This window comes from Rutidosis leptorrhynchoides, chromosome 3 (genome assembly GCF_046630445.1).
Source record: "Rutidosis leptorrhynchoides isolate AG116_Rl617_1_P2 chromosome 3, CSIRO_AGI_Rlap_v1, whole genome shotgun sequence".
Lineage (NCBI taxonomy): Eukaryota > Viridiplantae > Streptophyta > Magnoliopsida > Asterales > Asteraceae > Rutidosis > Rutidosis leptorrhynchoides.
Window position 1 is genome coordinate 58386823 of NC_092335.1, and position 13828 is coordinate 58400650.

Consider the following 13828-nt stretch of genomic DNA (forward strand, 5'->3'; position numbering starts at 1 on the left):
CGAGGTGAAAAATGTCATTAGGTCTTCACGAGTAATATAAGCTATTTAAAAAAGGCACTTAGGTCATAACGAATAATATAAACTACTTAAAAAATGCCCAAAAGAATGCTAGTGGACGTTGGTTTTTCTTTTTATGGAGCATTTGATTGTTGTTTTGGCCTTATGCTTCGCTTTTGTTATTTCTGTTTTACCGTGTATCTTAAATTTCCGATTATATCTGCATATGTAAAATAATTGGGCCCCTAAAACCTTTGAGTCACGAACGCTCGATCACTTTGTTCCCTTCGAACCTCTCATGATTACATGTATGATTAATCAACAAAGAGATTAAGCAATTATATTTCTCACAATCTGCTTAATTATGGATGTAATGAAGTATATTCTTTTCATCAAAATGATTACACATTATACTCCAGTAAATATGAATATGAATAAAGAATACTTATGAGCATGAAATTGAATAGATATAGACAGAGCCGTCTCAACAATTTAAAGGCTCTAGGCGAAAATAAAAATGAGCCTACATATACGTTAAAGTTTTTCACTACGCATAGAGAAGTAATACTCCTATTTATTTATTTATTTATTTACATACATTGTATTCAACTATTAAAAACAAGGTATTTTAATTTTAATTGACAACTTTTTATTTGATTTAATGAAATATATTGAAAAAAATATTTACATATTCAAAATTTTAGGCCCTTCTAAATTTTTGGGCCCTATGCGGTTGTCTATCTTGCCTATGCTCAAAGACACCTCTGTAAATATAGATAAATATAAATATATGTATGATTAGAAAAAAAAAATATCAAATAAGTATAAATATAAATATTTTATCATTGTATCCACATTTGATCTATTGTTATTCAAATTAATGATCTTAATTCTTATGGCAGATATACAAAATGGTTGTGTTTTTGTTTATGTGATACAATCGTTGTGTTTTTGTTTATGTAATAAATCGTCATATATTTAAAGCTGATATGTATTTAAGTTAATATGGGTCATGGGCAACATGGTTACCTGTTTTGTTGGCACAAGATTATGGGCCGAAATTAAGTGGGCAGGTCGAAAAGCAAGATTTTATATGGTTAGTGTGATACATATAGTAGGTTTAGTTATGAGTATATTCACTCATTGCTATCCTCATTCTTTAGTGCATCACACATACTCAGATCCCAATAATTTATATTGCTAGTATCTTTCAATTAAAGTTATTTATATATATAGTTAATCAGAATATTTCTTAATTAAATAATTAAAGAGGTGATTCTCACACACTACATTTTGGTCCATTTACACCTAATTACCTAATCTACCCTTACTTATACTTATAATAATAATATAAGTTCAACTTTCTAGGGGCATAACTGTCAACTTATGAGACAAAAGTGTATAGGGATCAAAAAGTGTTGTGTGAGAATCATCTCCCCATAGTAAAGTTAATAAGTTATGTTGCTGTTTTGATCAAATACAATAATATGTTAACTTGTGGATTAATGGTACTTCTTTATTGCATAGTGTTCTAAAAATTTTAAATAATACATCATTATACCCAGGACAGAGCTAGTAAGAGGGGTATGTACTTATGTAACTTCAAAATTTAGGGGGATGATTCTCACATACACTTTTTTGATCCTCACACACCAATTGAGTATTATTAGAAGAGTAAAAGGTTAAAATAGGTGTGTGAGGATCAAAAAAGTGTGTGTGAAAATCATCCCCAAAATTTATGTATCGTAATCTTTTTAACAAAAGGGTAATATTGTTTAGCTACTTTATGTTTAAAAAAAGGCGTTTACAAGTCTCCAATCATATTTATCACAAAAATCCTTCTGTTACATAACTTAATTTTTTTTTATTTTTTTTTTTAACAGCGATTGGACATAACTTAAATCTTATACTATTGAAACTTATCTTTTTTTAGGTAGCCCCTTTTTAAAAAAAAAATTATGACACTAGATAATAGTAAAATGTTTGCATTCAGAATCATTATAATGATTGAAGATTAATGTTTAAGATAAGCATTAGTTGATAAAGAAAATGGAAACATTAGAAATAATAAAAAGTGGGAATGGGTTATATTTGGATGGAAAGGAAAAGGAGGATGGTATGACTTGAGTGGGAGGTAGGAGGTAGTTGAAAAGTATTCCCCACAACATTTTTCAGCTTTTTCATTTTAGTACATATCTAGATTTCTAATCTAAATATATATTAAAATTTAAAATTATGCATTATATATTTATAAAAATATACAAATGATTTCAACCGCGTAGGCTTGTCTGAGTGGTCACTGAGTTGCCCAATGAAGTACACCAACCGGGTTCAATTCCTGACTATGTCAAATTATTCAAAAAGGATAAACGAGTAAACAAATGGATTTTTTTTTCCTATTCGAGTTATATGGAAAGAACAATATATTTAATCAAATGTATGTGATCTAATCGAGTTATTTATCGTTTATGAACTTTTTTCTAACTATGTCAATGTCAATATGTGTTGCCAGTAAAATATAAATTCAAGACTTTTGGTATGGATATTAGGATGGTAAGAACTAAACTATCATGTTATGACAAAACGTTGCCTAATACAATATTACGGAGAATAGAAAGAAGAAAGAAAAGAAAATATGAATGTACTAACCCCATTTCATATGATATTCTTTAAGTGGTGAGTTGAAGACAATTATCCAAGAATATATGCATTTAATAAATTTATAAAAAAATGGAATAATATACCAATATTCTTAAGACATAAAAAAGGATATAAATGCCACTCCCACACCAGTACACCATCCCTCTGTTTCTATACCATTACTGCCACTACCAACATCATCATCAAATTTCTTCATACCATCTTCATTTTAGTTCCTACATTTCACTAACTCTCTCCATCTTCAAATCTTTCATATTTGTGCTCAAATTTCAAGTTGTTGAAAGAAACCTTAAACTAACAACACCATGTCTGTATTTGAAGTGCATGATTCAAGTTCATCAACTGTTGAAGAAGTTGCAATCCCTATTGATAAGGTCCAATTTTATTATATATAGTAACTTATATTATTAAGCAAGATTTGTTTTATGGATGTGGATATTTTTATGGGTCATCCTTATTTTGATCATTAGTTACTAAAGTTATGATCTTGTTGAATTTCATGATGTAGATCTGTTAGTGATTGAAGCAATTACTTAATAGCTGTTCATCATGAGTAGCAAACATAAGAGCTTATTAAGTTATAAGTTATTATAGCATGGTTGTTTGAAGTAAACTTTGTAGTTCAAGTATATAGTATTTTTTTAAAACCTAATGATGTTGTCTAATAGGACATTAATCAATTAATTAATAAATGAAGTTACTCAATTGTTTAAAACTTCCCTGAATCTTGGATGGAAGTTAATAGCTTCTTATTATAATATACTAGTGAGTTGAAACTGCCACCTTTTTCAAGTTTTACAAAAACAAATGCTAGGAATTATTATTCATAAACCTTGCTTTCTGAGCTATGATTATTGGTTCATTATTAATCATGTAATCTTTATTAATCATTTTAATGAATTATCATTTGTTTATAGGTTGAAGAAGACATTTCTGAGTCAAAATTAGAAGGACAAATCAACAAACAATGGAGAAAACCAAACTTGTTCTTGGAGATACCATCAAGATCAATACAACCTTCTTCAACACAAGAATTTATTTCCATAAAAATGCCTCAAACACCAACTCCAACACCTAAAAAAGTAAACTTTAACTTAACACCGACCGCATCGGACGTTCGACCACTTGCATCACCATCTGCAAACACACCTCGAACCAAATCTTTGAAGAAAAATCTTTTAACAAAATTGAGTTTCAAGAACAGAATTAGTGTTTCTGATACAGAAAAGGCTGTTGTTAGTACCAATCCATCAACCCCATCTTCTTTATCTCAAGAAAAGGCTTTGTTTTCAAGATCATGGTCGTTTACAAAGATTTTTACCCCTCGTATGAAGACGGCATCATCTTTACCCGTTACCCCTGTTGGTCATTCGGGCCCGTTACCCGTTTTGGGAAGCTCAAGAGGTTCCCTTAATTTGGAGGTATGTTGATTTTCGTATCCCTAGTTCAATGTGGGTCGTCTCATTATTTTATAAGTCCCTGCGAGACATAAAAATGGGGCGTTAAAATTTTCAATTCTTATAAAAAGGATAATACAATAATACTATAAAAAGTCTTCACAATAGATAGCAAAACAAATATCATTGTTTCCAAGATCCCTCAATCAAAATGACTTCTAAGTTGCAGTATTTTGTGTCGAAAGAATAAAAAAAATTATTCCGGTTGTAGGTTCTTTTTGCCCTACTCGGACGGATAGCAAAACAAGCATAAATAAAGAGACTTTTCAAAATTTCAGGCCCTTTTTGATAGCCTATCTTGCACACCCTCTAAGGCGCACAGAGATCATCTATACTAATGGGTGGCAAATGAACAGGGTTGAGTAATGGGTCAAAACGAGTGTTAGAATGGTCTGATTCAGGCTGGCCCAAAACACATTTTGTCCAAACTTTTACTGGTTTGATGCACTAGAGATGTAATATAACTCAAACTGACCTGAAAAGAACCTATAGTTTTACCTTTCGACATTTTATCAGTTGAAAAAACTCAATATGTTGTTATATGTGATATTGGTAGGCTAAAGTCCAAAAACATATGGCTCGATCGCGATCAGTTCCAAACCTCAATAAAGATCCATGTATTAAGCGTATGGATTCATTTTTTCGCGTGATTCCTTCAACTCCAGTGAAGGAGATTGATCCCACCTCACCAACTCCTTCTCCTATTAATAATGCCGGTGAGTTCAAAATCGCAACAAAGATTTAAACTTTATGGTGTTAAATAAAAGGATTTTCTTAACGACAACCCTAAGGTGCATTAATGTGTTGTATAAAACTGTTAATGTTGACTTTTACATGGCAGATATTAAAAAGTACAAGTCTTTTTGCACCTTAACGACCGTCGTTAGAAAAATCCTAAATAAAAATACGTATGATAAAAGGTATTTTTCTAGATGAAGATGAAAGTGATGGTGGCGAAGATATACCCGAAGAAGAGGCAGTTTGTAGGATATGTTTTGTTGAATTATGTGAAGGTGGAGAAACTTTAAAGTTGGAATGCAGCTGCAAAGGTGAACTTGCTTTGGCCCATAAAGAATGTGCAATAAAGTGGTTTAGTATAAAGGGTAACAAAACATGCGATGTATGTCATCAAGACGTCGAAAACCTACCTGTTACACTATTAAGAATACAAAGTACCGCTAGAAACCCAAATTCGGCTGCAAATACAGCAGCTTATATGGAAATTAATGCATATGGGTAAGTTAAAGATTTTAGATTTTTTGTTCAAATTTGGTTTCTTGATTAGCAACTAATGTTAGTTTTGGTTCTTATATCATTAATTTAGTGATATCTACAGGGTGTGGCATGAAGTCCCCATTTTGGTCATTGTTAGCATGCTTGGGTACTTCTGTTTTCTTGAACAGCTTCTGGTAAGCCACTTCTGTAATTATTCAATGTGCGTTTCGAAAGTGATTATGTGATATTGATTAACAAAATGAAGTTAATTAGATGATAAAGTTTAACTGTAATTTGTTTTATGCAGGTTGGGAACATGGGTACAGGTGCAATCGCGCTCTCTCTTCCATTTTCGTGCGTTTTAGGTCTTCTTTCATCTATGACAGCTTCCACAATGGGTGTGTACGCTATCTATTTTGTGGTAAATTACAACGAAAATTTTACGTCCTTAATAGTCTTTACCATATTGCGTTTCTTGTGAACAGTGAAGAGAAATTTCGTTTGGTTGTATGCATCAATTCAGTTTTCATTTGTTGTTGTGTTTGCGCACATTTTCTACAATGTGGTAAGAATCTTCTTAATAAGATCACTCGTTATGTGGTATAAACGAACCCATTTATATGTCTAATTTGGAAATTTGGATGGTCTGCAGATTCATATAACACCAGTATTATCAATACTTCTTGCAACGTTTGCCGGATGTGGGGTGGTTATGTGTGGTAGTTCAATTATTGTGGAGGTTTTAAGATTAAGAAGAAGATGGCTTAATGCAAGATCAAATAACCAAACTGAATCCAGGGCGGTTTTACATCAAGAACCACCAAGAAACTCGTCGTCATCCTCTCACTCTGATCGTTTACGCAGAACCGATATATGAAGCATAGTAGCCTCTAATGGGATTTAAGTTGAAAGTTAATTTAGTTAACTTTACTAGTGTAATCTTGTGATTGTACGGAATGTAGCTTTTTAATATGGTAGACATAGAATATGGTAGTGTTTTGTATTGTATGTATATGTATATGTATATGTATATTGTAACAAAGTGTTAGAAAAATATTTATATATTGATTCTGAAGTATTAGTCTTCTGTTAAGTTGTTTGCTCCATTTTTGTAAGATAATAAAGTATAGCATATACATCACATAATTTGGTACTCCAACTATTTAATCTGAAATGAAAAAAACACTCATCTTTTGAAAATTAAAATCCTATGTATATTAACAAAGTAAAAAAATGAAATTCCAAAAATCATGGTATAGTTATTGAGTCCAAAACATTTGCTAGCCTAAGGCCCTAAACCCTTTATCCACCTCATTTGTATTTGGGCCTGGAACATTGGTGCTAATTGTTGAGTTATTGTTTAGTTAGATGGGTAGTGATATATTCAGACAAAATTGATCATTTCGTCCCTGTGTTTTCACATTTTATTCATTTTCATCCCTGTGTTTTATTTTCTGCAATTTTCATCCTTAAAAGCATTTTCATGTCCCAATTTCATCCCTCACCCTAATGAAAGTTAATTGTCCGTTAAATAGGGTAAAATATGATTATAGTGAGAGTTTAGAGTATTTTTTGTAAATAATCCAAATTCATCACCAAAGTTGCACTTTGATTTGTCAGCACCATTATCATAAAAAGATTGGTAGCAGACAACAACGTTTGTACACTGTGATGACTGGTTGATTTTATGTTCTTGTGCAATTTGCCAGCGAGCCGACTCTTTAACATTCATTTGAATCACCTAATAATAATAATTGGTAAGGAAGATAAAAACAAGTAAATTGAGCCTCAAAAGTTTCATCTGACAGAGGCTAATGTTTCAATAAGGTATTAAAGATGAATCTTATCAAAACTACCTTTAAAGCAGAAAAACTACGCTGTCCACTTGTGCTGCACCAATCGAACAATTCCACCATTTCCCTTTCCAACGACTTTAACCGCATCGAAATCGGCTAAGCTTAACTGGTTGTCCGATGGTTGAATAAGGGGTGGCTGAACCAAAAATTTTCTATTCAAGTAAGAAAAGAAATAAATTATTCAACCGGTCCGGTCTAGTGATACTGTAATCGGTATTATTCATTAGTAATGTTTCTTTTTCATGAGTTCAAAACAAGAGTCACTTCAAGTTCACACTTCAAGTCATCTTGCTTACACAGTTTAAAGGCATCTCAACATTTATAACCCATACCGTATCAAAGTAATACTATCATTTTCGTAATATCAAACTGATCAAACAAGACTAGCAAAGTTCATGGTAATTTCAAGCACCCTGATGCAATACAAAGAAGGAACTAACTTTACAACAGTATACATGAAATTTAGCAACTAAATATCAAATGCTAAGAAACCTAGATCCATAAAAGCAATAAACTTAAGGTATCAATTTGGCTTTGAGAAACAATTCGAAGACCATCTCTATTCACTAGCAGATCACCAGCCATAAAAGTCCCAAATTCAGTTCTACAGTATGCATATGCATTCAACATAACAAAAAGATAAAAAAGATATTACCTTTACAGAAAACCCACTTATATATAAGTATACACATAGCAAAGAAATTACAAGAATTAGCAAGTGAAGTAGTACGTTAAGTGGTCATAAATCTGACAAATCAAAGTGTAAAAGATGAGACATGTGATGACTTTGGATTGTTTACAAAAATTACTCTAAACTCTCGATATAATCGTATTTTACCCTATTTGATGGACAATTAACTTTCTCTAGGGGTGAGGGGTGAAATTGAGACCTAAAAATGCTTTTAAGGATGAAAATTGCAGGAAATAAAACACAAGGATGAAAATGGATAAAATGGGAAAACACAGGGATGAAAAAAAGCAATTTTGTCTATATTCAATAATGGTTTTGATAAATCTATTTATTCTGTACAATGATAGATTGTATTGTACAAACAATCAATGAATAATAATGTTAGTGGATTTATCAAAAACATTGTTGGATTTATCACCACCTTAGTTAGATACAATCTTTTGTATGTAAATTTGGTGCTAACTGTTGATTCGTTAATCAAAATAAATTACTCCAATAGTTAACCATCAGATAGCAAGCATAGTAATTGAAGTTCTGATATCTAAAAAAAAAACATCTTAAGTCTAAGTCTCACTAGAGCATAGATTGGGATGAATAATGAAAAGGCTAAAAAAAAAGTCACATAACCCAATTTCATACATCTGAATAAAAAATCTTTACTTTCTCAAGTAGCATGAACGAAAATAACATTTTCCGTTATTCAGTTCACCCACTAATTAAAATTAACTAGATGGAGGTCCGGAGTAGCCCACTCCGTTGGGCCAGATAATCGGAATGAAAAACTGCAAAAAAAGGAAGAAAAAAAAACCACTAAAAGACGAAATATGTGACGTCGTGATGACATCACCCGAGTATTATTCATTGGTGTTGGCTAATATACTTATTATAAATATAAATATAAATATAAATATAAATAAGAAAAAAAAAAAAAACAGAACAAAGCCACAATGCATAAACCCTAACTTTATCCTACTTGTATCATCTTTCACATACAAGGAGGACTAAATGTGACAATAAGCAAATATTTTCAGGGCCAATTTGTATAAATGAAAAAGACAAACCCTAACTGCGACCCGAACTCCACATACGGGTCCTGTGCAATTTCCCACTTTCTCCATAAAAACAAACAAGAAGCATTTTTCATCATATACACAAAAAAACACACATACCAGAGAGATCAAAGAAAACGAAAGCAGAAGAAGATGAAGATAGAAGAAGTTCAATCTACAACTAAAAAGCAGAGAATCGCTACTCACACTCATATCAAAGGCCTTGGTCTTGAGGTTTATTTTTCTTTCTTAAAACTTAGGGTTTAGGGTTTATCATTCTATTTCTTGCTATTAATCTATTTCATGATTCGCTCTGAAAATTAGTTTTTTGACGTCAATTATTTCTTCAGGGTAGAAATTGTAACTGTGTGGGATTAATTTTATTGCCTTTTTACTCCTTTTAGGTTTACGGTTGCTATAAATTGTTGCTTTTTAAACAAATGTTATGTGTTTGAAGCTGAATATGTGTTTAAGAAAAATTAATGTGCTTATCGTTCATTTCGGGCTATTAGCAAATTTGATGGATTGAATTTACTATCATTTAAATGAATAATTACTTTTTGGTCAGGGCTGCTAATATATGAGGTATGATATATGTTTCGTGTTGAATTGAAATTTATGTTATGATGAGCTAATTGTGATAAGTGTATCAATGTTTTTGGTCTAGGCTACTGGCAAAGCCATACCGTTAGCTGCTGGATTTGTGGGTCAAGTGGCAGCAAGAGAGGCTGGTGGGCTTGTAGTCGATATGATCCGCCAAAAAAAGATGGCAGGACGGGCACTTTTACTTGCGGGACCACCTGGTACCGGTAAAACAGCCCTTGCTCTTGGTATTTGCCAAGAGCTTGGTACTAAGGTATGCCATATTATATAGTGTAACAACCCCACAATGCGAAAGTGCATTCATTTTGTTGCCTATTTGAAAAAAAATAAGAATTTGCCTATTTTTTTTGCTCTGTTGTTATATCATTTATGATATCTTTTTGTAAAGTCATGGAAGCGTACACAAGAATGTGCTTAAATAAAATATTATCTGCAGGTTCCATTTTGTCCGATGGTTGGATCAGAAGTATACTCATCAGAAGTAAAGAAAACGGAGGTCTTGATGGAGAATTTCAGGCGGGCTATTGGACTACGTATCAAGGAAAATAAGGAGGTTTATGAAGGAGAGGTAAGAAGCAAAACTCAACATTTTTTTTTTTTTTTTTTTGTCGGGATTTTGAATTATATTTGATGATGTAACAACAGTTTATTAATCTGGCAAACTTGATTTTAGGTGACTGAACTATCTCCAGAGGAAACCGAAAGTGTGACTGGTGGATATGGCAAAGCCATAAGTCACGTTATTATTGGACTAAAAACTGTTAAAGGAACAAAGCAATTGAAGTTGGACCCAACTATTTATGATGCCTTGATTAAGGAAAAGGTACGTCATCCTTTTTGTATGCTATAGGTTGCTGTTATCGATGTAAACAAAATCTTGTTTCAAACCTAATAACAAGAGGGGAAAAAGTTAATGCTCGTGATTTGTTCCCTGATAGTATTGAATCTGCAGGTGGCTGTTGGTGATGTTATATATATAGAAGCAAATAGTGGTGCAGTCAAAAGGGTAGGCAGGAGTGATGCCTTTGCTACAGAATTTGATCTCGAAGCCGAAGAGTATGTTCCTCTTCCTAAAGGAGAGGTTCATAAGAAGAAAGAGATAGTTCAGGTTTGTTTTCAGAAGACTACAGATCTTTTATGCGATTCCGTCGGTGATTATGCCCATGGTTGCAAACGGCGTTTGTGGCGGTTTGGTGAATAGCCCGTCCCGTTGCCCAACAACGTCTAGTTAGTCGGTTAACGCTAAAAGTCAGGTCAAAGTCGGGTAACGTCGGTTAAAAGTTGACTTTTTTTTGGCCTTGTTCTAGTGTAAACGAAAATCCCAATTCCATTTAAATATTAGCACGGAAAACACCGACTTACACAGTATCCGATAAATAAATAAATATACTTACACTACAATTTATGAAAACAGTATAAATAAACCTATATATTATTTAAACTAACACCACACATCATCTTATTTTAGAATCATATTTTAAAATATTTATCTTTAAAATATATATGTTTGATATATTTATATCTAATGTATATTTTTATTTAAAAGTCAACGTTGGTCAACATCCGTCTCGACCGGCTCGACCTTTTAAAGTCCTGACTCCTGACCGACTCGTGTCCGTCTCACCTCTTTTTTCAACCTTGATTATGCTTGATGTTTGTCTTCTGTTCTTCCTTTCAATTCACCTTGTTAGGATGTCACGCTTCATGATCTCGATGCTGCGAATGCACGACCTCAAGGCGGACAAGATATATTGTCATTAATGGGTCAAATGATGAAGCCCAGGAAAACCGAAATCACTGACAAACTACGACAAGAAATCAATAAGGTGTTTATTATTCTTCAGCTTTAGATCTTAAGTTTGTAAATTTGAAATGCCTGACAAATGAGTTTATGTTAATTTCAGGTTGTTAACCGTTATATCGATGAAGGGGTGGCAGAGCTTGTCCCTGGTGTCTTATTTATCGACGAAGTACTTCTCACTTGGGCCTTTTTTATACCTTTCTGTATTACATGATATATAAATATATATCTGGTGAATAATCTATATAATTTTTTCAGGTACATATGCTGGATATGGAATGTTTTTCATACTTGAACCGTGCACTGGAAAGCTCACTGTCTCCAATTGTAATATTTGCCACCAATCGAGGGATATGTACCGTTAGGTGAAGTTTTGTATTCATTTGCTGACTTTTAATTCATAGTTACTTATTACTCGTGCCATGTATATTACTGACTTACGACATTTGAAGAATTGTGTAATACATACAAAATGACGGTCTTTATTTATTGATTAATAACTAAATTTGCAGAGGAACTGATATGGCAAGCCCGCATGGCATACCAGTGGATCTTTTAGACAGGCTGGTGATTATACGAACAGAAACATATGGTCCGGCTGAAATGATTCAGGTATAAAACAGATCTCAATCCAATTGACGTTTGAGTTTGGCTCAGTGTATTGTGTACTACAAATCAACTAAAATGTTCAGATATATGTAAAGCCATTGTTTGATGATGTTTTGGTCAGATATTGGCTATCAGGGCACAGGTGGAGGAACTATCTATCGATGAGGAAAGTTTAGCTTATCTCGGTGAGATTGGTCAACAAGCATCTTTGAGGTTTGACTTTTCACATGCTATGATTTTTTTTTTTTTTTTTTAACTTCATATTTTATGTTGAATGTTGATAGTTATTATTCTTATTAACCACAGGCATGCAGTACAATTACTGACACCTGGCAGCGTTGTGGCGAAGATGAATGGGCGCGAGGGTATTTGCAAGGTAATTACTACTTTTCATTTGCATTTTTTTGTATCATATCTTAAACATATGTTCACATCTTGTCAATTAATCAATACAGGCGGATCTTGAAGAAGTGAGCAGTCTTTATCTGAACGCTAAGACATCGGCCAAACTTCTACAGGAGCAACAAGATAGATACATATCGTGATCAATCATGTAGCTTGGAATTGGGCTCAGTTTCGGGTATATTTTCTGAGCGTCAAAATATGTTCCTTGCAGATACTTATCATGGACTTTGCTTAGGTATCTGAAAAAGTTATTGTCCTGTTGAGTCTAATGGAGCAGTCACCCAGGTTTTGCTGTACAAGGATGCTAATTTTTTGGTCCAATTAGAAGAACAAAAAGTAGGGTTGTTTTTTTCCTAATGTTCAAAATCAAACTTATCAGTCCCAGAATTTGTGTGCATTAATTATTTATTGTTCCGTGTTTGTCATCATGGTTTCATCGGTGTTATGGGTGTTTTTTTTTTTCACCGCTTACAATCATTCACACAATAACGAATGCATGGAAATCGGGTAGGAAAGTGTAACACGCTACACTTGCGATCAAAATATTCTGTTTATTTTGTTATCAATAACACATCACAGATTTAAAATCAGTGGTCAAAACCGAGCCGATTTTATACAATTTAAAATGGAAATGCTGTCTGGAGGGGTGTTTGTGAAGAAATGGGAGAAATGAAGGGAGTAGTGTGTTATTTACTTCAAACTCGGATTCGGCCCGAATTAGATCCAACTCCCCATTTCTCACATAAACTATTTTTTTCCTCAAACCTTAAAGAGAGATTGTGATGAGAGAAGTGCTAGAGGTTAAAGAAGAAAGAAGAATCATAACCAATTTTGCCTACTTTGAACTTTGCTAGTAAGGCATCTTCTTACTTGAGGTAAGTCTTAAATCCAAGAATTTGTATATTTTTTGGGTTGTTTTTGAGATGAGGGGTTAGGGTTTAATGATGAACCAGAACCATGAGCTAATTGTGAGTTCTTTTTGTGAATGACTTGCTCATGTAATTCCTTGCCCGGAATTTGCTGGAACTATTCGAGTGAGTCCCACCTACTACTAACTATTATTGGAGCATTTTGTCCCCTTGGGACCTTTACTTCCTTTGGAGGCTCCGCGGGGATAATAAGGGCCCAACAGGGCAAATTCGCAGGTTCGATTTCTGCTTCCTCGTCGACAGAAACGATGTGAAAAATCCAGACCCAGAATTTTTTTTTGTTGTACTCCGTACTTTTCTTTAACTAGTGGATAATGGTGAAGATGAGCATGTGTGGTTGATCATGTTGAAACTTGATATTTATCTTTAAAAGCTAAAATGCAATTTTTTAGAGGCAAAAAGCACACACCTAACATGATTTCTTACACGAATATATTAATAATGTCCATGACTTGAACCCACGATCTCAACATCAGAATTCAGAGAGGCATCTCGATACCGCTAGGTGAATAGCCATTTGGTAAGTTAAAATGCAATAAAATGTGTTGAAAAATG

General features: G+C 33.2%; 2 protein-coding genes across 5 annotated transcripts; both read left to right on the top strand.

Moving 5' to 3' along the window:
* Positions 1 to 2815: 2815 nt before the first annotated feature.
* On the top strand, positions 2816 to 6409 carry LOC139896166 (uncharacterized). Of its 4 annotated transcripts, none has more exons than XM_071878754.1 (8): positions 2816 to 3032; positions 3576 to 4079; positions 4672 to 4831; positions 5036 to 5351; positions 5440 to 5524; positions 5638 to 5728; positions 5816 to 5895; positions 5983 to 6409. In XM_071878754.1, exons 1-8 carry the CDS (start codon positions 2964 to 2966, stop codon positions 6205 to 6207), a joined length of 1530 nt encoding a protein of 509 aa, XP_071734855.1. In that variant the 5' UTR covers positions 2816 to 2963; the 3' UTR covers positions 6208 to 6409. The 4 variants fall into 4 exon arrangements, with proteins under 4 accessions (XP_071734855.1, XP_071734857.1, XP_071734858.1 ...); XM_071878756.1 differs by having other exon boundaries at positions 5452 to 5524; XM_071878757.1 differs by having other exon boundaries at positions 5054 to 5351; positions 5983 to 6408.
* Positions 6410 to 8978: 2569 nt separating this feature from the next.
* Positions 8979 to 12770, top strand: LOC139896167 (ruvB-like protein 1). The gene is made up of 12 exons (XM_071878758.1): positions 8979 to 9160; positions 9594 to 9782; positions 9966 to 10097; positions 10203 to 10352; positions 10482 to 10637; positions 11221 to 11355; positions 11434 to 11499; positions 11589 to 11695; positions 11843 to 11942; positions 12061 to 12152; positions 12246 to 12315; positions 12395 to 12770. Exons 1-12 carry the CDS (start codon positions 9080 to 9082, stop codon positions 12482 to 12484), a joined length of 1368 nt encoding a protein of 455 aa, XP_071734859.1. The 5' UTR covers positions 8979 to 9079; the 3' UTR covers positions 12485 to 12770.
* The last annotated feature ends 1058 nt before the right edge of the window (positions 12771 to 13828 follow it).